This window comes from Cyprinus carpio, chromosome B8 (genome assembly GCF_018340385.1).
Source record: "Cyprinus carpio isolate SPL01 chromosome B8, ASM1834038v1, whole genome shotgun sequence".
NCBI lineage: Eukaryota > Metazoa > Chordata > Actinopteri > Cypriniformes > Cyprinidae > Cyprinus > Cyprinus carpio.
Window position 1 is genome coordinate 10,251,530 of NC_056604.1, and position 22,829 is coordinate 10,274,358.

At 36.8% G+C, this 22,829-nt stretch overlaps 2 protein-coding genes across 5 annotated transcripts; both read right to left on the reverse strand.

Annotated features, from left to right (window-relative positions):
* Positions 1 to 6,041: 6,041 nt before the first annotated feature.
* mindy4 (MINDY lysine 48 deubiquitinase 4) lies at positions 6,042 to 11,900 on the reverse strand. Its single transcript, XM_042728913.1, has 18 exons — positions 11,491 to 11,900; positions 11,155 to 11,274; positions 10,888 to 11,072; positions 10,541 to 10,796; positions 10,206 to 10,423; positions 9,713 to 9,771; positions 9,351 to 9,448; positions 9,143 to 9,259; positions 8,964 to 9,052; positions 8,693 to 8,794; positions 8,552 to 8,615; positions 8,381 to 8,446; positions 7,978 to 8,045; positions 7,828 to 7,892; positions 7,496 to 7,656; positions 7,234 to 7,414; positions 6,996 to 7,080; positions 6,042 to 6,863 (listed from the first exon to the last, which is right to left on the reverse strand). The coding sequence occupies exons 1-18, from the start codon at positions 11,551 to 11,553 to the stop codon at positions 6,815 to 6,817; spliced, it is 2,046 nt and encodes a 681-aa protein (XP_042584847.1). The 5' UTR covers positions 11,554 to 11,900; the 3' UTR covers positions 6,042 to 6,814.
* A 1,772-nt stretch (positions 11,901 to 13,672) lies between these two features.
* On the reverse strand, positions 13,673 to 22,829 carry nexn (nexilin (F actin binding protein)). 4 transcript variants are annotated; one of them, XM_042728907.1, is made up of 14 exons: positions 22,668 to 22,829; positions 20,861 to 21,261; positions 20,138 to 20,329; positions 19,620 to 19,704; positions 19,344 to 19,492; positions 17,975 to 18,355; positions 17,033 to 17,221; positions 16,502 to 16,693; positions 16,046 to 16,093; positions 15,601 to 15,795; positions 15,291 to 15,512; positions 15,020 to 15,208; positions 14,512 to 14,875; positions 13,673 to 14,360 (listed from the first exon to the last, which is right to left on the reverse strand). In XM_042728907.1, exons 2-14 carry the CDS (start codon positions 21,227 to 21,229, stop codon positions 14,347 to 14,349), a joined length of 2,589 nt encoding a protein of 862 aa, XP_042584841.1. In that variant the 5' UTR covers positions 21,230 to 21,261; positions 22,668 to 22,829; the 3' UTR covers positions 13,673 to 14,346. The 4 variants fall into 4 exon arrangements, with proteins under 4 accessions (XP_042584841.1, XP_018950198.2, XP_042584843.1 ...); XM_019094653.2 differs by having other exon boundaries at positions 20,861 to 21,286; XM_042728909.1 differs by lacking the exon at positions 20,138 to 20,329 and having other exon boundaries at positions 20,861 to 21,286.

The following is a 22,829-nucleotide window of genomic DNA, read 5'->3' on the forward strand; positions in this document are numbered from 1 at the left end:
ACAAACATGAGATGTGGCCTTGAGCTGTATTTTAATTGTTATTTAGAGTGTGACATAAACATATTAAAGCGACCACTTGAATGCTGCTCCAGAACTTACAGTGCTACAAGTTCTCACGCCAGAATGTCTCTGAAAACTTATCAGAATAATTAGTATGGCAAATTCATGACAGGATCTTGCTTATCAGACATATTTGTCTTTCATTCTGTCTGAATTTTTTTCATTCTGGGTGAATTTGGGTAATCTGGGACACCTAAGCTCCAGTGTGTTTATTTCCTGTTGAAACAAAATTTATTCAGACTTTTACTATTGTTCCCTCAGGGTAATTTATAACGCTGTTTTTTCTTTCTTTCATTTTTCGAGTTTTTAATTAACATTTTCCACTCTTTCTCTGAATTATGTAAACTGATACATTTTTACTTTTCTGGCTGCTGTGCCTTTAAGACTCCTATGTAAACACTATGCATGTGCAATGAGTAAAAGCAGACGTCATTGACGTGTAATGTGAATTTTCAAATGTATTCATCTAGCCTATATGACGTCAGAAAGTTTCTTTTATTTTTTTTTATTTATTTTTTTTACAGATTTGTAGGCCTATCAATAAATCGTACTTTTTCATTTTGGAAGGAAGCTTCTAAATATAGCAATCAAAAGATTAGCTTGATTCTTCATGATATGACCCCTTTTAAGTGTTCTTAATAAACCAAAACCCTCTCCACAGATTTTGATGAATGTGAACTCGTGAACATTTTACGTCGCTGACGCCACCAGCTTTCTGTCAAAAAATGGGATTCTCGCTCCAGCGCTCCTCAGTGAAAATCTGGGAAAGTAATAGGGGAATAATTTTCCTTCACCATTCATCATTGTTCTCTCGTGTGACATGGTTTGAGTGGTTTTTAGAGACTTCTATGAAATAGCAGTTGGCTTTACTGCTCTAGAGGGAATATAAATCCTCAGACATAGTGACTTTAAATGTCTGGCAACAAATGATTCAGCCACTAGGCCTATTTTTTTTTTTAAATCTTCAAATGCATCCCTCGCTAAATGACAGTTTGCGTCGTAGACTCTGTCTGAAAGCATCTCACTTCAGACTGAGATTATTGCAGAGTCAAAATGGCAGGTATCTTGGGATTTCACAAACAGTCTAATTTGATTCCGAAGCTATAAATAATGTGTATCCACCAGGGCTGTTACAGAGCCTTCTTCTCATCAGGTGGGCATAAACAGTCTATCGTGATCGAAACGGGATATCACTTATCACAAAGACAAACAGCGGAGATTAAAGAACGAGACAGAAGACGCACAAGGGAGGATATGTGGGAGGGTTATAACACAATTACACCCAAACACACAATCCTCCAGTTACCGGCAAGCTGTCCGGGGATAAGTCTAACAAAGGCATTCAGAGTTCTTCATCATTGAACCGAAGAGCCCTGGCTCCATTCATGAAGTGATGAATTAGAGAGACTTTTTGTCCAATAGTTTCCCTGGTTGGTCATGATTCTTGACCGCATCTTCAGTGACTCACCAGAGAGTGAGGAGGACGTGTCTATTATCAGCAAGATCCAAATCTATTGACTTCACATATTTGTTTGTGTGTAAATATATAGGCCTACTTCATGTGTGATTCATATGCACACACTAAAATAATAATGATGTATTTAAATTGTGCCTGATTTAAAGTTAGGGGCTGAACATTCTGCATTTACATGCAAACGTGTTCAGTAGCCTAAGTTTATGAGGCACTTTCCACGAATGGCCTAAAATAGGACTTTTTAAAAATGAAGTAGCCTACTTTTATCTTTTCCTGTAAATCAGTGACAAATGATGCTTAACCTTTAGAAAATGTTGACTGTCTAGTTCAGGAGGTCAGACTAAATATGTGAGTGTTTATTTTCTACTAATACTTTGGGGTTTCAAATTCCACATGAATATACCAGACAGAATATATCAAAAAATTATACAAAGTTAGCTGGGGCTAGCTAGTTTGACATCAAATGTTGATTTGTAGTTGATATATTTCCAATAAATAAATAAAAAAGTATTAATAATGGTTGATCTTAGTGAATGCAATCATAAGGATTTTTTTATTCAGAAGTGACATAAAGATATCTCATACATATATACATACAAAAAGAAAAAAAAAAACTGAACTGAACTATTGTTGCCTAAAAACTACTGCACTCAAAATAATGATAATAGAAACCAATCTGACATAAAAATGATTCTTCAGGAAAAGGATGAGGAAAGGAAAGGATGCTTGTACTGAAATGAAACATGACATACTCCATAATTTTGCCTCTGAGGCAACACTTTGCAAAGTAAACATTTTAATCCCATTAGAAGATCCTGAGGGGCCCTGTCCTGTTATTTATAGCTGATTCCATATTCTTTTAAACCCACACATCTCCTTCTGAAAGACCCTTGATCTATTTTGTGTAGTCTAACGATTTATGGTTCATACATCAGTGAGAGGGGGCAGGGCCAAGCTTTGTGTTTGCCAGTTTATGACTAACACCAATTTAGGAGAAATACAAAACATGAATATGAATTAGCTGACACTCAAATCAATACCACCCAGACAAATACTTTGACATGTGAAGTGAAAGAGCTTACAGACAGGCTGTCTTTTAATTAATTCAGCACTTAACTTTGGTTGCCATTAAGTGGCATTTGCATTTAAACTCTTCTTGATGTTCAATAGGGGCCTCAGGCTTTATTGGTCCCAAAAATAAAAAAACTACAGAAAAGATTTTCTCCTCAGGACATGTGTTATTTGTCAGGTTTCTAAATCTTCTTTTCCTCCTTCCTGACATGTCACACGGGAATCTTTCACCACCTCCACTCATTTTGCGCCTGTTGGCTTATGATACTCAGGCATGAATGAAAAGAGACAGGTGATGTCAGTATTCTTCATCCATGAAGACATAATGGCAACAAGGCAAGTTTGGAAGCAAACTCTTAACACTAAATATATCCATCTTATTTTGCATTGCGGAAGTAAGCTGGGCCATTCCACCGAATGGGTGCCATTTGCTTCCAAAATTCATTTTCTATCTTTTTTAAAGACTGATTTCCCTCTCATGCAGGTGTTTATTTCAAAGAAATTGTTGGTTTCATGGTCAAAAAATATACTTGCAGGAATGTAATATGAAACAACAATGCAGTAACAACCACAGGTTTTCTCTGGGCAAAAGCATTGTCTGTGGATAGAAAGCCAAAACGTTGAAAAAGATGCATTTTCAAAATTTTCTAGATTAATATGGATGTAGCCTAATATTTACATGAATAAACCTGATGACACTCCTGTTACTTTTACTCAGTTACTATATATAAGTATAGGATGAGTATATGAGTAACAGGACTGAAAGTAACAGGATTGAGATTTTAGGATAAAATTAGCAAATATATATAATCTAGCCACATGGAATACATTATGAGAATAATTATGAGAATATACTCAGCAAATTATAGTAATTCACCAAAGATTTGTATTTTTAAAATAAACAAGTAACATCTAAGAAATAATTTAGGTAACAGGAGAGTATATTTATAATGACGCTCCCAGCCACCGTTACAATATCAGTTAATATACAGAAAAGAAAATAAGACCACATGATTCATGTCTTTTCATTGCCTTCAGAAGATCCAGATGTTGCAATATCATGTTGAAAATATGTCTTGTGGTTTTTTCCCAGTTTTTCAGAGGGGGGAATGTGTTAGGGTAACGGGACTGAGTGAAAACTTGGGGACATAACTAAAATGTGTATTTTATCCAAAATATTATCAAATTATTTTGAAATAAATGTAATGAAAGCAAAGTTTGGATATGGAGGTACACAAAAATGCAAAATAAAAAATTATTTCTGAAGGACAATTTCTTTAAACATTATATTTCATGTTAAAATGTAGTGTTAGACACTGGGAACATTAACAAATGCTATATTTTCAGTTTTTAGGTAGTTTTTAATACTTTTCTTGATGATATTTTTTTAAATTTGCAGTTAGATTAATGTGCAGGACACTTTGCTTAATAATAAAATGCATTTTATAGTTACGGCACCCATTTGGTGGAATGGCCCATTTTCTATGAATGTGCTCGACTGATTCCTATGGTAAATGATAAATTATATAATAATAAAAAAATTACTTTGCACATCAATATCAAAAACAAGCAGCATAACAGACTGTATTTGTTCAGCTAAAATAACTGGAAACTGATGACACCGGACGTCTCGTGCACATTCAACTTACAAATGCACACACTTCGCTTTTGCATTAAAAATAATATGCCCTCTCATAAAGGAAATTCAAATAATAAAATGTACATAGAGCTAGAAAATGCTCTTAAATATTAAAAACAACTGATAAAATCAGAACACATAATATTGAGTCTACCACTGACAGGAAGCAACGTCAGAACAGCTAACTAGATTCCTTACCGCTTCTAAATGATGTCAATTGAGTAATATATCCCCATGGTGGGTTAACGACCGATACTTTCTGTATTTATGACATCACCATGTGTGGGTGGAAATTGTTCCATTATCAGGGCCCTAAAAATAAAACACCAGATGGCCCTTATAAAATGATTGGGAGCCTTGGACAGGAGACTCACATATGATAACATCAGGACCATTGTCTGAGATGTCATTCTGTATGGATTATGAACGCTGCTATGTTGCAGTCGAGCACAAAAATAAAAAGTGTAGAGAAAAGAAAGTGAACAGAAAATGTCATTGTCAAACCAATCACTTCTGATTCTAATTATTTTCAGACAAAGTGCTTTCACTTTACATACAAACATTTGTGATTGAAATTGGATTCATGACACAACAGAGGCACCTTGAGGTCAGTTTGAGTACTGTGACAAACACGCTCACACACACACACACACACACACACACACAAAATTCAGTGTCACTGATTTACATTTAGCTGTCAGTTAGTAAGGACACTAAATCGGACCTTCAGACATGGCCGTTTATGAGTTTTATTTGTAAGATAAAATATATTTGCACTTTCAGCTGCGGGATGGAATCTAGTTCCACAGCACAGAGATATGTTTGCGTGGAGTGATGCAATTTAGCTGTGTGGAAGGGAAAAGACAGATCTAAGTGAATGAGTTAGTGTGATCAGAGTCAGATGTTGTAAAAGTATGATATACTTTTGCCAGGAAATACTTCCTTTCAAATGCATGTCTGTTTATAAGATCTGGGATATTTGTGTTGTAATAAACACTTGATTGGTGGAAAAACAACACAATATTTGTGCTTACATTGGTGTTATAAGTTCAAGAATTCCACTATGCTGTAAGCGTATCTCAAATTCCAAGCATACGTGCAATACAGCATCAAAACTCACATAATCAACTCTTAGTTCAAGCTCTGACCTCAGCTGCAGTTGTTGACTATTAGCCAACTATGAGACCCTGAGTGACCACTGGTGTGTAAGGTTCATCCAGAACTACTACCAGTAATGCATAGCTATTCAGCCTTATTTTAGTGGCAGTGGTGGACATTATGTGCTCAGTTATGTGTGCCATATGAACACATTTTGTGAGTCATCAACTGCTTGAATCTGTTTTTGCAGGTTTGCAGTTAAACCTTCTGTGTTGTATCACGAAGACTGTTTTTGTATTGACAAAATTTGATTAATGATCAAGCAAACATCTTGTAATGGGGTCATAGTGTTAATCAACTAATGCTATTAATGTTCTACACTTTGTTCTTTTACATGTGCACAAATGAGTATTGCTTTGTTCAGTTTGTTGCTATAGGGCTGTAATTATTTCATAGAATGGTAACATTTGAAGTCAGATGCTTTTCTATATAAAGCATGTTTACAATACTATGTCATTACTAATTAAAAATGACACTTCTAAATTGCAATGACTAATTATAGTCATATGATGATAACATTACTAGGGCAGAAATACTACACCAGAAATAATAAATGATCAAACATAGAGAGTAAACTGTCCTCTAATGCCATAAGCAGAATGAAGAGAGCTCTAAAGAGACATTGGCATAACTCATTGATCCAGTTCAAAGAAGATTTAATATTTGAAATGCATTTCTTGTGACATTTTAGTAAGCCAAAGTGTCTTCACCATGCAAGGGTCCCTCCTTTTGGGACAGACTGCAACAAAAGCATTCTTTGCACAAAATGAAACTGTATATCCTCATTAGAAATCTTTTTCTTGCATACAGTAAAGGGATAGTTAACCAAAAATTGAAAATTCACTCACTCTAATGCCATTCCAAAAACCATATGAATTTCTTCAGTGGAACATTCAAGAAGACATTTTTAGAAATGTCTGATTTTTGCCCACAGTTTAATGGTCATGCATACTGGTTACCAACATTCTTCAAAATATCTTCTTTTGTGTTCCTCAGAAGAAAAAGTCATATGGATAGGTTTGGAACGGTATGAGGGTGAGTAAACAATGACAGAATTGGAATTTTCGAGTGAACTATCCCTTTAATAACTAGAGAGTGAACAATGCTAATTTATTTACACATCACTCTGATAATTTAATCATGATTTGAACAAAGTAAAAAAAGTCTGTCAAAGCATAACAATTGCTAATGCCATACTGTCAATCTGACACTATGAGAGACATAAATATAAAGTATAAAACAAGCAAGAGGGGCAGCAGACTGATGAAAATACTATAAATATTGAGAAAGGCAGCAATCATAAAAGGCAAAATAAATACTAAATACATGCAGTTTTAAATATAAAACCTAATTGAAATTTGTTTAAGACCAGATAAAATCATACGGGGTCAAATAAATCTCAAAGTGCATTATCAAAGAATGGGATCTGTATTATTCCAGCTGACCACTGCATTTCTCCATCTGTAAGACATATTTGAAGCATTAATATCACCACATGTTTGTATTTCACAATATCAAAATTACATGTTATAGAAAACATTCTGATAAGCAAGAGAGATAGACTTCTAAGCACTGATGAAATAAAAGGCTTACTTCGTCCTGATGCAAAGTTCCAGTGGAGGAATAAGATCACTGTCTGTGTTGCCATTCTGAGCAGCACCAGCAGCAGAATGTGGATCTGTTCAGAGACACAAAACACACAAGACCTTTTAATACTGATTTATAATAAAGCCTAATTACAAAGCAAGCGTGCAAAGGTTGCGTTTATTTTGTTTTTCTCAAATCCTACGGATAATACAACCAGTGCTTGTTTTGTGTGTGTGAGACTCACAGACTGTTAATCTAATCGGTTCCTGCTGGTTGGCCAGCCCATCATAATAGTACAAGTCAAACTCTTCCTCTTTGCAGTGATCGGTTGCCAGGTCTTCAGAGGGGCAAAAAAGCACACTGAAATGACTCTCACTGCACACTACCCATATTGGAAACTTGGGAGCTTTCAGGTGAGATCCAACCTTTAAAAAGAGAGGAATATAGATATAAGACATTTGGATATAATATCCAAGTATATGTTAGAGTTTTTGAAGCCTTATTACCTTACATATATTATAGTGCTCAAATAAAGACAACAGCCCAATATTACAACGTGCTTTAATTCCCTTTAGAAGTGTAAAATTTCCATTTCCGGAATCAAGCTTCATTTCATCATCAAAGACGTTTGAAACTGCCCGTCCACAAAGCAAAAGATTTACCAATTCTTAAGAAAAAAATGAAAGGGAAAATATAAGACTTAATGACTCTATCATATCAGAACACTATACACAATGGAGCTGTACAAAAATCAAACATCACTGTGTCCATTAAGAGAAAAATCAAATGCTTGCATATGTGTATCAGGATAAGGACTGTCAAGTGTTAAAATGGCAAACCTGTGTGCAGTAGCCGTGAGCTCCAATGAGGGTGGAAGTTGGCACATCCATATCACTTTGTATACTAAATCACAAAAAACTAAATCGATTAGCTCTGTGAATATATGAAAGTAAACAGTCTGCACTGATTTGAACAAGTGGAAACTCACATTGCAATAGTCCTGGAAAGAATGGCAGAGACGGTAAGCAAAACACAGCCAAAGGGACCAGACTCAAACTAACAGGAAGAAAGAAAAGTGCTACTAATTGCCATCATCAATCACATTAAGAGCTATTAAACAGGTGATATATGGCTTAAAATGCTTCCAGAATATCACTGTATGTGCTCAAATACAAATCTTGTTTACACATGCAAACATTATAAATATAAATAACAATGTTATAAACAATAATAGTAACACTACATATATATAAAACAAATATTTAACAATATCGTACATAATGAATCTTACAATATATGTTTTCATACCTTTTTGAAAATATAGATTCTACAAATATCAGAAATCAAGCATACGGGATGTGTCCTCATGAGGCATTTAAGTGCAGACTTACCTGTCTAACATGCTGCTCAAGAACTGAAGTGAGATCATCTAAGGTCTCCACAGTGACGTACATTATCTACGTGGAATATGAAAAAAATCTATTAACAAAAGAGAACTATGTAGTCATCAAAAGATTAAGAAGCAATTAGAAGGCAATTTAAGGGTCAAAAAATGACCGTACCATTTCTAGAATACCATCTGATTTGTAGCGTCCAATCGGGGGGAACAGACTTCTTCCTGTGTTTCTGCGGGCGCAGGTCGGTTGAGAAATTAACAATGGGTTTGTAAATAGAAGTGACAATTCTAAATGTGTGACACTTACATTGCGACTGTGGCTCTCTTCATATTCCCCGCTCTCCATAGTATGTCAGCCAAAGCCAGAGACAGACATTTTGTCCTTAAAACATTCGATACCTCTAGTCTCCTGGAGACATTTAAAAAAAAAAAGAGACGTCAATTAAATTTTGTATAAAAATGCAAATATATCTGAGATCAATAAGAGCTATGAAAACTATATTACCGTGATAATAAAACATAATATCTAATCTTTCAGCAAAAAAATTAGCAAAAATATGACTGATGTTCATACGCACTCTTCCAATGAGTCATCGCTCGATTCTTCAAACAGAAGCTTCTGCAGAACACAAGCTTGAACTGCTGCAAGGACTCCACATGGTCCTCCCTGATAAAAAACAACCCCAGAAGATCTCAAGAGGCAAAGGTTTACACACCAAAACTACCGTAAATCTTGAGGTTGTCTGGAATACTGTACCTTCTTTTGTACAATCCCATACTTCAAACCAGGAGAATCTGAAAAGGTCAAATTCTGTTGTTTCCACTCCTCAGTGAAACAAGCCATAGAAGAACCAAAGATGATCTCCTTCAGAGCCTGAGTCAGACACGAGAGCACAGATGTCATATCAGACTGGTCTGATATCAGAAATAATGGTTTGAGGAAGTTAAAATGATAATGCACTTACAGTGGCTGTCATCTGGTCCATGGGAGTCTTGTCCAAACTAAGTTCTGGCATGGATGTTCTAGAAACATCACACAGGCTCTCCTCATTCTCTATGTCATCTGTAAAATATTAATAATAAAAAAAAAGAATCAGAGGCATCTCAAAGCTACACAATTTTGAATAATGGATTGTTTTAAAGCACATTTTAGTTGCACTGATTTCAAAATGATAGGATTAGGAAAATAAATATTAAAAGTGGAAAACTGCATAAGTATTTAATGTGGACAAAAACAGCACTTCATTTATTTTAAAGCAATACAACAGCTGCTAGTGTATTGGCTATGATACAAAATGTAATCTGTTGAAGATTTTAGGTGCACTACCCAAAACCATTTCCAACACATGGAGTCCATCCAGTTTTGGGCTGGGTGCCGAATTCTTTCTGGAGAGGAAACAATAAAAGTTAATAATCACACAGTTGACATATTGCAGCTGAGAATAAATACCAACAGCCTCTTTTACCATCCCAAATTTCATAGTCTTTGAGCTATACTGTTTTACGTATAAGGGATTTAATTCATGCCTACATTCAATGTTGTGGATAGGAATTCTGGGCCACGTAATTGTAAATTTAAATTTTTTTTGTTTATTTTTTTTTTTATAATATTCAGTTAAGTGTTTTTTGTGTGTCTGGATGTATGTGTGGGTAGATAGATTCATTCCTTTCTTTTATATATTTTGTTTTGATTTATATGCTTTAATGCCTCAAAAATAAACATTTTTCAAATCAAATTTTCAAATGAAGGTTTGCGTAAAATATGTAGAGTAGGTTTCTCAGACACAGGTTAAGTACTGGGCATATTCAAACAAACTTACAAGCGACGTTTGACATCTGACGTCCTCTCATGTCCACTACGGTCTATGATTCCTGTATGTAAATTAGAAAACATGCTGCTCTCACAAGGGGCGAATGGGATAGACTTTGTATTTGTAGTATTGACACCATTTGTCCAGTTTGCTGCTTCTTTACAGTCCTCCAGTGTTGCCATAACAGATGACACTGCTTTTCGAACTGGACGCCTCCTGTTACTTTCCTGAAGAAAATTAAGCAATGCAAGGAAGAATAATGTAGAATTAAATATTTGTGAATAAATTAAACAAATAGCTTTTTAAACAAATGAATATTAACTTTATTAATCAACATTCATCACCTGCGAGGAGCTGGCAATGGGACCTGCCATAATGCCCCGTCTTATCCTGCTACTTCTGTTCTTCTGGCTCTCAGTGTCTATGACCTTTTTCTCAGAGGGAAATCCCTCTTTCGATACTGTTAAGAGACTATCCTGGCTGGACGATAAACTGTACATACTTCTCTCACTTTCAGGGTGAACAGCAAAGCTCTTGTGCAGCTTTTCAGAAGGCGTTTGGGAAGGCACAATAACTTGTGACACACTGCTTTCAGATAACCTGTGTAAAAGGTGACTGTTTATTGCTGTCAACAGATCTTGAAAGTCTCAAACAAATGAACACACTGGATTTTTGTAAAATAAATAAATACCTTGGACTGTCACACAACAGATTTTCCATACAATCCTCCTCTCTCTTAACATTCCCAGCCGTGTCTATGGAGGAACTGGACGTGGTCTGATTGTCACCATGTCGGCGTGCTTTGGTTTTGCCACCTTCATTCATTCTGTCCTTCACAATCATCTCCAACATTGACTTCAAGGGATGTTCTTCAGTCTAAACACAAATGCATTTTATGACCTCTCTGCTTTTTCAACATTATTGATATCTTAAGTACAAATCTTGACCACTTTGATACCTTATTCTTTTTGTAAAGGCCCTCAAGGTGAAGTATTCTGCGCAGATCTGATCTGTTATTAATGCTTGAATTAGTTCGTGGAAGCTCTTCATCCATACAAGCTATGGTTTTCTTCAGGCCCTGCAAGTACATTTCATCATCCAACCAGAGAAAAAACTAATTTACAGAAGCAATCTATCTTTAATACACACAATATGTATATCATACTAAGTAAATGTGTTTAAAGATCACCTACAATGCTGCTTTGAGTGCTACAGGAACGTTAGCATGTGTAACTTACCATGTTTACAATTCTTCCAAATAGAATAAACTGAATGAAACTGATCTGTCACCCACCTTTCGACTGAGATATTCCCGTACTAGAGACGCGGAGACTTCCTCAACATCTTTGCCCATCATGGATCACAACAACACAGCGGTATTTATGGGAACAAGATAGCAAGTTGGCTAGTTCGACGTAAAAATCCCCAAACTTCACACACACATCGAATACTGTTGGTCGACACAAGTCATATTTTCATCTTCACGCCGTTACTGCATTTTCAGCATGGTATTTTAATGTTTTATGAACTGACTGTGGGATAAATGAGGTAAGGATAGTTGCAGAGGCTTGCTAACTAGCGGTCTAGCTTTTTGCCTTGTTGCTATAGTTACCAGCAGACCACTGTTGATAGTGCGTGGATTAATGACACAGCTGCGCCTCCCTACGGATGCAACGTGTAATACTGTTACAGTGTGCAAAGAAGAAAATAGTTATGACGCGTTTGTGTTGGCAAAATTAAGTACAAAATACTATTTTGTAGTATTCTGGTTGGAGAGTCGTTGGCACAAACAGAGCTTTTCTATTTTTATTTATGTTTTGTCTGTTGTTCTGACATTTGGAGCCTTCAAGTTTTTAAAAGACTTGATATTATGGTTTTTTTGTTGTATTTTTGTCAAGCTAACATGTCTCGATGTCTAGTTAAATTGTTTTTTGTTTTTAATACATTTTCATTATACTTACATTCAAATTAGGAAGGCTTTTAAAGGTGATGCTGCTAAAAAGAACATTATTTTGTGTATTTGGTGTAATGAAATCTGTTTATGCTGTTTAAGGTTCAAAAAACACATTATTTTCCACATACTGTACATTATTGTTTCTCCTCTATGCCCCGCCTTCTGAAACGCGTCGATTTTTACAGAGCTCATCGGTCTGAAAAGCGTGGTGTGCTGTAATTGGCCAGCTATCCAGTGCTGTGATTGGCCAGCTATCCAGTGCGTTGTATGACATGGCGGAGGCGAATAAAAGGTACGCCTTCTTTCTTTGCGTGAACATATGGGAGGCGTTATGCAAATCTTCCCACATAGTGACGTAGAAATGTGGGGGCGTGTTAGAACTGAGCGGCAAACTCAAGCTCTCTCTCGTGAAGCCAACAAGGAAGTGACTAAAACTGCATTCATCGACAGGCCGCTTAAGGCTGGCTGCAAAAGGAAGTCAATCTCCTAGACTCCCCATGTTAAAATGCACAACTTTACAGCAGAAAAAAAAACGTTTACAACCAGGTTCAAAAAATGATTTTGGTCTATATAGCTAATTTTGTCCTTCATGACAACTGTGAGGGGGGTGAATTTTTTTATAACTCATCCATTTAAATTATATTGAGCCTTAAAGTTCTACATAATTAAGGACGTGGCCACTTGAGTGACAGGTGGATTGCCGCTGCTGACGCTGCCGTCAAGCTAGGTGGGCGTGGCTTCAGCGACCAACTCCCGCCTTTTGCCCATTTTCGATTATCCGGGAGTGACGTGCTGCCAAGATTGTGACGGCCCGTTCCGCCCACTATGTGCTCCATATACGCTCTTCAGAAATCTGCGGGTGACGTCACGGACACTACGTCCATGTTTTTATACAGTCTATGGTTAGAACGAGCCGTTTTAGGAGGGCGTGGACGAGTCTCAACTTTTATAAAGAATATCTCTTTGGATTTGATACTTTAGTCTTTGCAACTTTACAGATCTTCTTTATGCACCAAGAGCTTGTAACACTCCAAAGAGAAAGGAAAAATTGAAATCATATCATATGACCCCTTTAAACCAATTTGCATTATGTAATATCTAAAAGAATGGCATATTTACAGACAATCATGCATTTAATTCTATTTGAAACAGTAGTCAGATGAATCCGTCAGGCCTCGTCTCTAACTAATGACTTTGTTTCAAAGAAAAGTATTGTAGGAGCCATGTAATGGGAAAATCATGTGACCTAATGTTTGTGGGAGTGTCATTCATTAAGTGGGGTTAAAACACCTGTGGGGTGTGTGCGGGAGGAAGGGAAGAATGGGGGTGAGTGCTGGAGCACATATTTTGTTGACCGTACAAGCCTGTACAAACCTGTACAAATAAAACAACAGTTAAGCTTTTAAGGAAATGCGTCACGAAAGTTATTCCTCCACTCAGCTCCCTAGCGGTCTTTGGATTGTTCTTTATGCGCCGCTACAAGTATCATAAAGTTGTTACTTCATAAAACAGACAACCTCACTTCAGTTTCATGAATTTTATTATAATTTTGTACATTACACAAATATTCTGCCTAAAACCTAAAATCACCTTTTTGCTAACCTACATACACTGTCCATACATTTCATTTACTCACTACACTTTAACATAGAAACATCTGGGGTTATGAAAGCTCCATGTGTACATTTTATTCAAAACTTTAAATACTCAGATCGAAATGTGAAAAAAAAAAAAACAGAACATCTGAGTCTGAACAGAGGTGCTTATAAGAATTTAACAAAGAAAATGCAACCACAGCCCCTTTACAGATACTGAATCAAACTCTCAAGTAACGTCTCATTCATTAAGTTACATGGGTATAACATGGGTTCCTCAGTGACATGGTGGCTGTATTTTGAACATACTCAACTGTATTTAATCAACTGGATTTCTCTTTTAGCTATGTTATGCTAGAAGATCATGGGAACATTATCTGTGTTTTTGGCACAAATTCATCCCAAATATGGATTTTGTTGTTGTTTGTTAACCGTGAGTGCAGCATCTAATGTAAACAACAGATTGCACTTCATCATTGAGCATATCTTCAGAAGGAATGGCAAAAAAAAAAAAACTCCTCGGTTTTTGGCCCTACCTTCAGAAATGAACTTCTATAAAAGAAAAAATAAAAGTCTGGGAAAGTTCCAGAGAAGGAGAGCATCAGTAGTCCTCAGCTGGAAAGAGAAAGACAAGGAGACAGAGAGAGACAGATTAACAAGAAGAAGAAGAACCGAGTGGAAGCGGAGCGTGCGATCCGTTCGAGGTTAGAGACGGCATAAGAAATCTCAGCATGCAGGTGGTTAGTGGAGACGGAGGGCAGCTTACTTTCAATGGTGAGAATGCAGGTGCTGGCGGCAGTTCCTCGGCTGTTGACGGCTTTGCACATGTACTCTCCTTCGTCCTCGGGGAACGTTTCCGGTAAGTACAAGCAGTAGGTCTCTCCTCTCTCAATGTACTGGTAGTCTTCAGAGTCTGGCAGCAGCTCACTTTCAAACCACCAGGTGACCTCTGGTTTGGGTTCTCCTGTGATCTTCACTGTGAACCGCACAGGCTCTGCGTCGACCACCGACTGGTTCTTCAGGGGCTTTTTAAACCACGGAGCGCCCGACCTGGCGTGGTCCTCTTCATCCTCGTAGGCGGCGGAGCCGTTAATTATGCTACCCTCTTCCTCCTCCTCTTCTTCCCTTTTCTGACAAGACACATGACAAAGTGTTTCACACTCAGAAAAAACAGCAAAGCAACAGAAATCACATGCATGCAGCTCTGCCATGCATTAGTGTTGAGATCGGTCCACCATTTAGCTCTTAAACAAAGCAGCTCAGGAGAGGTTTACTTTTTGAAGAGCAGCATCAATTTCCTGTTGTTCAAATTGCATCCTTTGTAATTTCTGCTCTTCGATCTTCCTCTTTTGCTCTTCTTCTCTGGCCTTGGCCATTTGTTCAAATCGCGCACGCATGTCCACTTTCTGTCTAAACGGGACATCCTCTCCTTTAGCTGGAGTTGTTTTATCCTCATCTTCATCCTGTGAAAGAAATGAGCAAAATTCCTCATTTCACTGCTCTTTAGTGGGGATGAAAATGTGAGAAATTCCCTTGTTCTTTTACCTCCTGACAGCGCTCTGCCTCTCTCTCCTTGATTTTCTCATCAATTTCTTTCCTTCTTGCTCGTTCCTCCTCGATCTTCTTCTGGATCTCCTCCTCTGTGAGCTGCTTGATCTTCTCGAACTTAGATTTCAGGCTTTTGGCCTGGATGGAGCCGGTTCGCTTCAGCTTTGTTAGTTCTTCGTACTCGGTGCTCACCACCTCAGAGCTTTCATTGATCTCATCCTGAATCAAACCCACAAAACGACGTAAATAATTGAAGCGTATTGAAACTGTAAGTGTAATGATCATTTTATTGGCACACGAAGCTGACCTCATCCATCTCTTGTCGCAACTGTTCAAACTCTTTCTTCTCCATCTCCATTTTCTGGCGTCTGGCCTCCTGCTTGCGTTTTCGCTCTGCCTCCTCTTTCATTTTCAGCATCTCCTCAAAGTTGATTTCTAGTTTGCCTGGGTGCATTGCTTCCTGTGACTCTGTCCTCACCAGAGTTTCATCATCATCCTGCACCTGTCACAAAAATGGGACAAACATCTCATAAGCGACTGATATTTAATTGCATATGAACATAGGTATTATAAATCTTTAGCAGGCAACAAGAGATTTCCTGTGTTACCTGCTGTTACACTTTTTGTTTTAAGCCTCACTAAATTTATAATTATTTTATTTTCTTTTTTCTTTTTTTCTTTGGTATAATTAATCATTGTGGCAGTTCTTCACATTAGCAGAATAGCTGTTTCTTTTTAAAAAAGTTTCTTACTTCTGTATCTCCATATCCAGTAAAATTATCCTGATCCAGTCCAGGGCTCTTAAAGACACAATTAAAAAAAGCATAACAGACAAGCATTGCAGCAGGTATACCATTTGAGCACACGGGACATTTGGACGTGTTCACATTTGCATCTGAATTAACTGTTTTAGACTGAATCAGAGACCATAAGTAAGTTGATGTATTGAAATTGACACCGGTTAACAGTTGTTAGCTGAGAGACAACATGTGCTCAGATGATATAAATATAATGAGCAGATTGCATTACAATAAACATGCAGCATAATGTATGTTTATGCTATATTATTAATAAGCAGACCAGTTGTATAGTTTCCTGAATAGAATGTTAAATATAAGCCCATTAATGGATTTTCATTGTTGATTTGTTTTGTTAGTGCATGCAAATGGACTGTACATGTGCAAAAAAGTTCTCATGCATGGTCCTACCATATTCTTGCGAGCTTCTGCGAAAAGTCTTTTCTCTTCTTCCAGGCGTCGCTTGGCTTCCTCCTCTTTCCTTTTCTGCTCTTCTTCACGTCTCTGTCTTTCCAAATCCTCAAAGCTGATGGCCAGCTTCCCGGGTTTAGCCCCATCTGAGTTCATCATGGCCAGCAGGATGTCATCATCACTATTTACAACCTGCGAATCAATATATTAGGTTTGGGGAAAATGAGTTGAAAGGAGTCAAGAGTTTGATCTGGTGTCCAACCTACATGTCCAACTATGCCAAGTCAGTAATCCCTTATCTCTGTCTGATTGTAGATTGCAGCTGTTATATTTCAAGTCAGACATTTCGTACATGCTTTCTATGACCTTTTGTAATAACAGTGAGCAGTTTATGTCTATTAAACATTACATAGGCCTGATCAGAACATCACACTGATATATGCTGTCAAAGAATATCATGGTTACCATAGTACACATTAAAAAACAAACATGATATTACCATGGTGTTGTTTCACAAGCACACAAACTAACCATGCTCTTTCTGGCCTCGGCAAAGGCCTTCCTCTCTTCTTCGATGCGTCTTTTCCTTTCTTCCTCCACTCGCTTATGTTCCTCTTCCAGCCTCTGTCTTTCCACCTCTTCAAAGCTGAGACGAAGTTTACCAGGTCTGAATTCTTCCTTCTCCTCCTTAGTATCCTGAGTATCCTCATCATCCAGGGCCTGTGATTAATAGTTTATTATTATTATTCATATTACATTATTTTAGTTTTTTTTTCTCAGAAACTAACTTCACTTTCTGAGCCACTTTAAACCTAGTGGTCTTGAGGCCATTTTTCATGGGCATATTAAGTAATTTCTTCTTAAGTTTACACATGGTTGTTGCAGAATAGCCACCAGTGTAGCTCGTTACGTTAACTGTAAATATCACAATATTTGATTTGAACTGTTCTGGACTGTTTCACTTGTAAATGGTGCTTGATCTGTGAATATTTCTCTCCTGAGTTAAATGAGACATATTTTACATCGGAGAAAGTAATATTATTGATGAGGGCAGAAGCCGGAATCAACAGTTTGAAGTTAAAAATATCTTAATGATGGATTTGTTTATTCCAAATGCACAGCTTTTTGCTTTATAAGACATTAATTGATGGACTGAAGTCATGTGGATTACTTATGGATTATTGTGATGTTTTTATCAGCTGCTTGGACTCTCATTCTGACGGCACCCATTCACTGGTGAATGGATCTACTGGTGAGCAAGTGATGCAAAGCTAAATTTCTCCAAATCTGTTCTGATAAAGAAACAATCTTATTCACAGTACTTTTTGGATGGCATGAAGGTAAGAGTAAATCTTTAGCAAATTTTCAGTTTTGGGTAACTATTCCATTAAGTGTCCAAATAGTAAAAAAGTATCCACTCTATATATTGTATATGCAAACCGATATATCGACTGGTTGTGGAAATATACCCACCATGCCCAGCTTGGCCTCTTCAAAAGCTTTTCTTTCCTCCTCCAGTCTGCGTCGGGCCTCCTCCTCTGCCTGTTTTCTCTGCTGCTCCTGTCGCTCCTTCTCCTGTTCTTCAAAGGTCAGTTGCAGTTTACCAGGGGTCACCGGCTCCTTCTCCTTAGGAGTAGAATCTGCATCATCCACCTGTTCAATCATGGAGTGACGTTTGGCCTCTCTGAAAGACCGCCGGTTTTCGTCGTATCTTTTCTTCTTTTCCTCCTCAGTTCGCTTCTTTAGTTCCTCTTCTCTGTTCTTCTCCAAGTCCTCAAAGTTAATCTTAATCTTTCCCGGTTGTTTTTGTGATTTTACAGGCACCACTCGTACCAATAGACTGTCATCACCATCCTGTGATGAAGAAGAAGTGAAGAAGTCACCCTAACTGATAAAATAACAAAGGTATGATGAAATGTCTTCCTGTTTTGTTAGGATTTTTTGAAAATCAGAACCAAATGTGAGGTCTAATCTGAAGCAATAACAAATTTCTTTTTATTATTTATACTGCTTTGACCTGCAACATCTCTGCAGTCATGGACAAGCATCCAGACAGGCTTCATAAGGCCTGACAGCAGAAGACATTCTTCTGGCACAGTTGCCTTCATTTGTGTCATACTAGACAGAGATATGGGATTGCTAATTCAGTCAGAGAGCATGGCCTGCAAGTGGTGTGGGAAACAGTTGGCAGTCATATGTTGTCCATGCTTGTTAACTCCAGCTCTAGAAAGTGTGGCATTTTCTTGAAATTAACAACCAGTGCCATGTTAAATATGAACAGTCACATTTTACATATTATTTCACAGTTTCTATATTATACACTATTGTTCAAAAATTTGGTGTGCATAGGAAATGTTTCCTATGCACACCAAGGCTGCATTTATTTGATAAAAATTCAGTAAAAAGAGTAATACTGTTAAATATTATTACAATTTAAAATACCTGTTTTCTATTTTAGTATATTTAAAAATGTAATGTTTATTCCTGCAGTGGAAAAGCGATATTTTTCAGCAGCCATATAATCTTTTGTAACATTGTTTATGTCGTTACTGTGACTTTTGATCAATCGAATGCAGTCTTCCCGAATAAATGTGTTAAACTAACAGGTTTCATTTGTTAACTTCAGTTAATACATTAGTTTACATGAGCTAACAATGAACAATACTTCTACAGTATTTATTTAACTTAATGTTAATTTCAAATATATTTAACATTTAACAGTTGTAATGTATCTGTTAACAATGAATTGTGCACTAACATGATAATATTTTAAAAATGAATAAAATTAATAAATGCTGTTACAAGACATTGCTCAATGTTAGTTCATGACACACTGACTCACCTCCTGGGCTTTCTTGGCCAGCTCTCTCTGAATCTTGGCCTTCTCTGTGGCCTCCTGTGCAGCTCGCTTCTTTCTCTCCTCTTCGGTTCTTTTCCGCTCCTCCTCCTGCCTTTGTTTCTCCATCTCTGCAAACTTCCCCTTCACACTGCCTGTGAATGGACAGAAAGCCGACAGTTGGTGTCTATAACGGGATTAAAGTGCTGTTACAAAGATTAAGTTGGATCAGTCCTAAAATCTAATATTCGATATGCCTCCGTTTTTCTTATTTCACCCTACCTGTAATCTTAGGAACATACGATTTTTCTATCTTCGTCGGCTTCACCTCTTCCTCTTCATCACTAGAGGCGAGGAGTTCTTTTATCTGTGGAGGATCCGACAGTTATTGTGAGGTTAGCCGTTTTATCCAGGATCAGAAACCATGCTGGTTGTAGCAAGCCAAGCAGACCTTAATCCTTGTAAGACAGGCACATATGACCTACAGGGGCGGATACTGATTGGGCCATCAATCGTGACATGGGCAGGGGATCAGTAGAGTGTGCATGCAGCAAGCAGGCATCACAGATACTGGGGTGTTTTAATGGTAAAAGGCTTTTTTATAAGGTTTGTGTATATTATTTAAAATACCTGAAATCGCGTATCGATGCATGCCAAATCTTATGCAAACACTGCATAACCAGCAAGCAGTTTCTTCATTAACCTCAAATCAAAGTTTCCTACTATGCATTGTTAATGGCAGGGCAGTCAGTAGATGAAGTGACAAAACAAGATGCTGATAGGCACGTTTCTCTACTGACCATTTGCTTCCTGCGAATATACTCTTTCTCTTTAACGTACTGCTCTCTGCGTTTCTTTTGCTCCTCCTGACTTCTCTTTTGGTTTCTCTCTTCTCTAGCTTTCTGCATGGCCTCAAACTTATTCTTCACATCTTCTTTCCCCAACTTGGGAATATAACTTCTCTGTACAGGCTTAGATGTTTTAAGCAGTTTTTCAGAAGAAAGAGAAAATGAGGTATGAGAGATTGTTAGTAAAATAGAGAAATGGAAAATTAGTTCAATTCTATTTTTTCTTCTTTTTGTTTTGCAGAGTATTGATTATATAAAGATTATAAATGACATAAAACACAGTTGAGTACTTTTTCATTTCATAAAAAGCACATCATTACTTAAAAATTTAAAATTTAAAAACATTCATAAAATAAACATATATATGAGAATTGATTTTATTAAGATTATAAATTTATATAATTCATATTATAATTGCCTATTTTTATATTTAAATATGTATTTTAGATTTATTTATTTATATATTTATAATATATTTATTTTATATTTATTTTATAAAATAATTTTATTCATAATAATACACACAAAAATATACACTATATTTGAGTCTGTTAATTATTTTACTTTTTTTAAATGAATTTAGTGGTATGTAATTATTTGAAAATATTTAAATATTTATGTATGTATTAACTTATATAGCCTACTAGCATATTTTCTAGCCTAATCATACTGTACCTCTTGTTTTAGTGCCACCTCTGACATGTTTGTCAAATCAAGCGATGCATCCTCCTCTTCATCTTTCTCCACTTGGTTGATGGTTTCCTCATTCGTTTTTGAAACCCTCTCTCGTTTTCTGCTCCGGCCGGTCTTTGTCTCCTGTTCCGGCTCTTTCTTCTCTTCTAAGTTGGTCTTCTTTGCTTCATCTGCAGCACTCTTTATCTCCACTTCTTCAGACATGCTTACATCACATGTTTCCTCTTTATGGTTTTCCTCATTGATTGTGTTCTCTGTATCATTAGCATCAGCTATATCGTTCATGTTTTTTGTGTTGTTTATATGTATCATGTCTGTTGACACATCCGCCATGCTCATCACTTCAGTCATGTTGTTGTTTCTAAGTCACACTGTAACAGGGCCTGTTGCAAGATACGTCAGATGAAGCTGACATTGGAAAAAAGACATCATGACCACAAGATTCCATTGCAAAGGCACAGCTTTTGACTAACTGCAATCTTTATTATATTACAGATTCTTAGACTGTTACTTGTTTTCTTTAAAACGTAAGAAAATGGTAGGCTACTAAAATGAGCTTTGAGTCTTGATAGTGTTAGCTGGTGGTCTATAAAAGAACAGATGTGTGTGAGACCTCCACCAGGAGCCTTGTGGGACATACAGACCCTAAATTTAACTCCCAGTCTGGGTCCGGCCATGTGATTAGGGCTATTTTTACCTGGAGATATGAGTCTAAGAAGAGGTCAGCACCCAGATGGCACACGAGACCCCTGACTAATTGACTATATTTTAGATAATTCAGATGTGTTGTGTCTCTACAGTGCAAAAGTACAGTCAATTTAATTAGTGTGATAATGTGTTTTTACACTATGCACAGTTTTAAATTGTATCTTTGCATTTCATAAATTCTGCATCTGACATTCATCCAAGCTACAATAATCCCAGCGGAGCAGCAGCATTTACCCATTCAGCACAGAAAAACACAATTTTAGGCATGATTCACTTCATGTGTAATATTATATACCTGTAATCATCTAAATGTTGATGCCTAGTCACTTTCCTGTGCTATTCATATATGACTACATCTCATACAACTGGTGCTCCTCTGGTTTTAGAAGATGACAATATGAAGACAATATGGCCCCCGCAAACAGTGTTGCCATTTTTAAACATTGTTTCCCACCACATTTCCAATTGAAGTATAATTTTTTTATCAATTAATGTGAATTTATACAGTACACTAAACATTTTCCACAGACATATTTTCCTTACATGTGGCTACACTGTTTACCATCTTAATTAGTATTCAGACTTAAACTTAACATTTAAGGTTGATATCAGAATTTTATTGGATACTGAGGTTGCTTTTCTGTTTAAAAGCATTTAGCTAAAGGTGTCACAAAAATGTAAATATTTTAATATAGGCTAGTTGTTATTTAATAATGTATTCAACATACATTAATACATATATCTTTATACTTTGGCTAAACAATAATTTATTAAAATGTCTCATAACGTGGTCTCCACTAGTTTCTATGAAGATCTTTAGCTTTATGCAGTTGTGTTTTTTTTTTTTTTATAAGCCTTTCCCCCTTCATTATTTGGGGATCTAATATAATAACTAAAAGTATATAAGAAAAAGAATAAAAGAATAAATAAAAGGTTATTCTCGGTGAGTTAAGCAAAGATATGAGGTCGACCATGTAACACAGGCCCTCATCTGCCTGTGGACTTGCCCTCTGGATTTTTTCCCACCACAGGCTTTATTATATTCTTAACACTTCATAAGCGATAACGTGAAGCATCCTACCTTCTGTAGAGTGATATTCTCCCTTTGTCTTCAATCATAAGATTGTTTTTCCCGTAGTTCACGGTGACTTTGATGATGCTAAAATCAAGTCTAAATCCCCAAGCACAGGTTCAGTCTTCTCTTCCTGTGCGACAGAGAGTCAAATGAGCGCAGTCGGGTATC

Excerpts from the sequence above, each read along its gene's own strand:
- mindy4 (XM_042728913.1), bottom strand. The coding sequence starts at position 11,553 with ATGATGGGCAAAGATGTTGAGGAAGTCTCCGCGTCTCTAGTACGGGAA. Across the intron at positions 11,073-11,154 it reads GCCTTTACAAAAAGAATAAG|ACTGAAGAACATCCCTTGAA; the intron begins GTATCAAAGTGG and ends ATTTGTGTTTAG. Across the intron at positions 10,424-10,540 it reads CCATTGCCAGCTCCTCGCAG|GAAAGTAACAGGAGGCGTCC; the intron begins GTGATGAATGTT and ends AATTTTCTTCAG.
- nexn (XM_042728907.1), bottom strand. The coding sequence starts at position 21,229 with ATGACTGAAGTGATGAGCATGGCGGATGTGTCAACAGACATGATACAT. Across the intron at positions 15,796-16,045 it reads CTGGATATGGAGATACAGAA|GTGCAGGATGATGATGAAAC; the intron begins GTAAGAAACTTT and ends TTTTTGTGACAG. Across the intron at positions 14,876-15,019 it reads TTGATGCTGCTCTTCAAAAA|AAAAGGGAAGAAGAGGAGGA; the intron begins GTAAACCTCTCC and ends GTGTCTTGTCAG.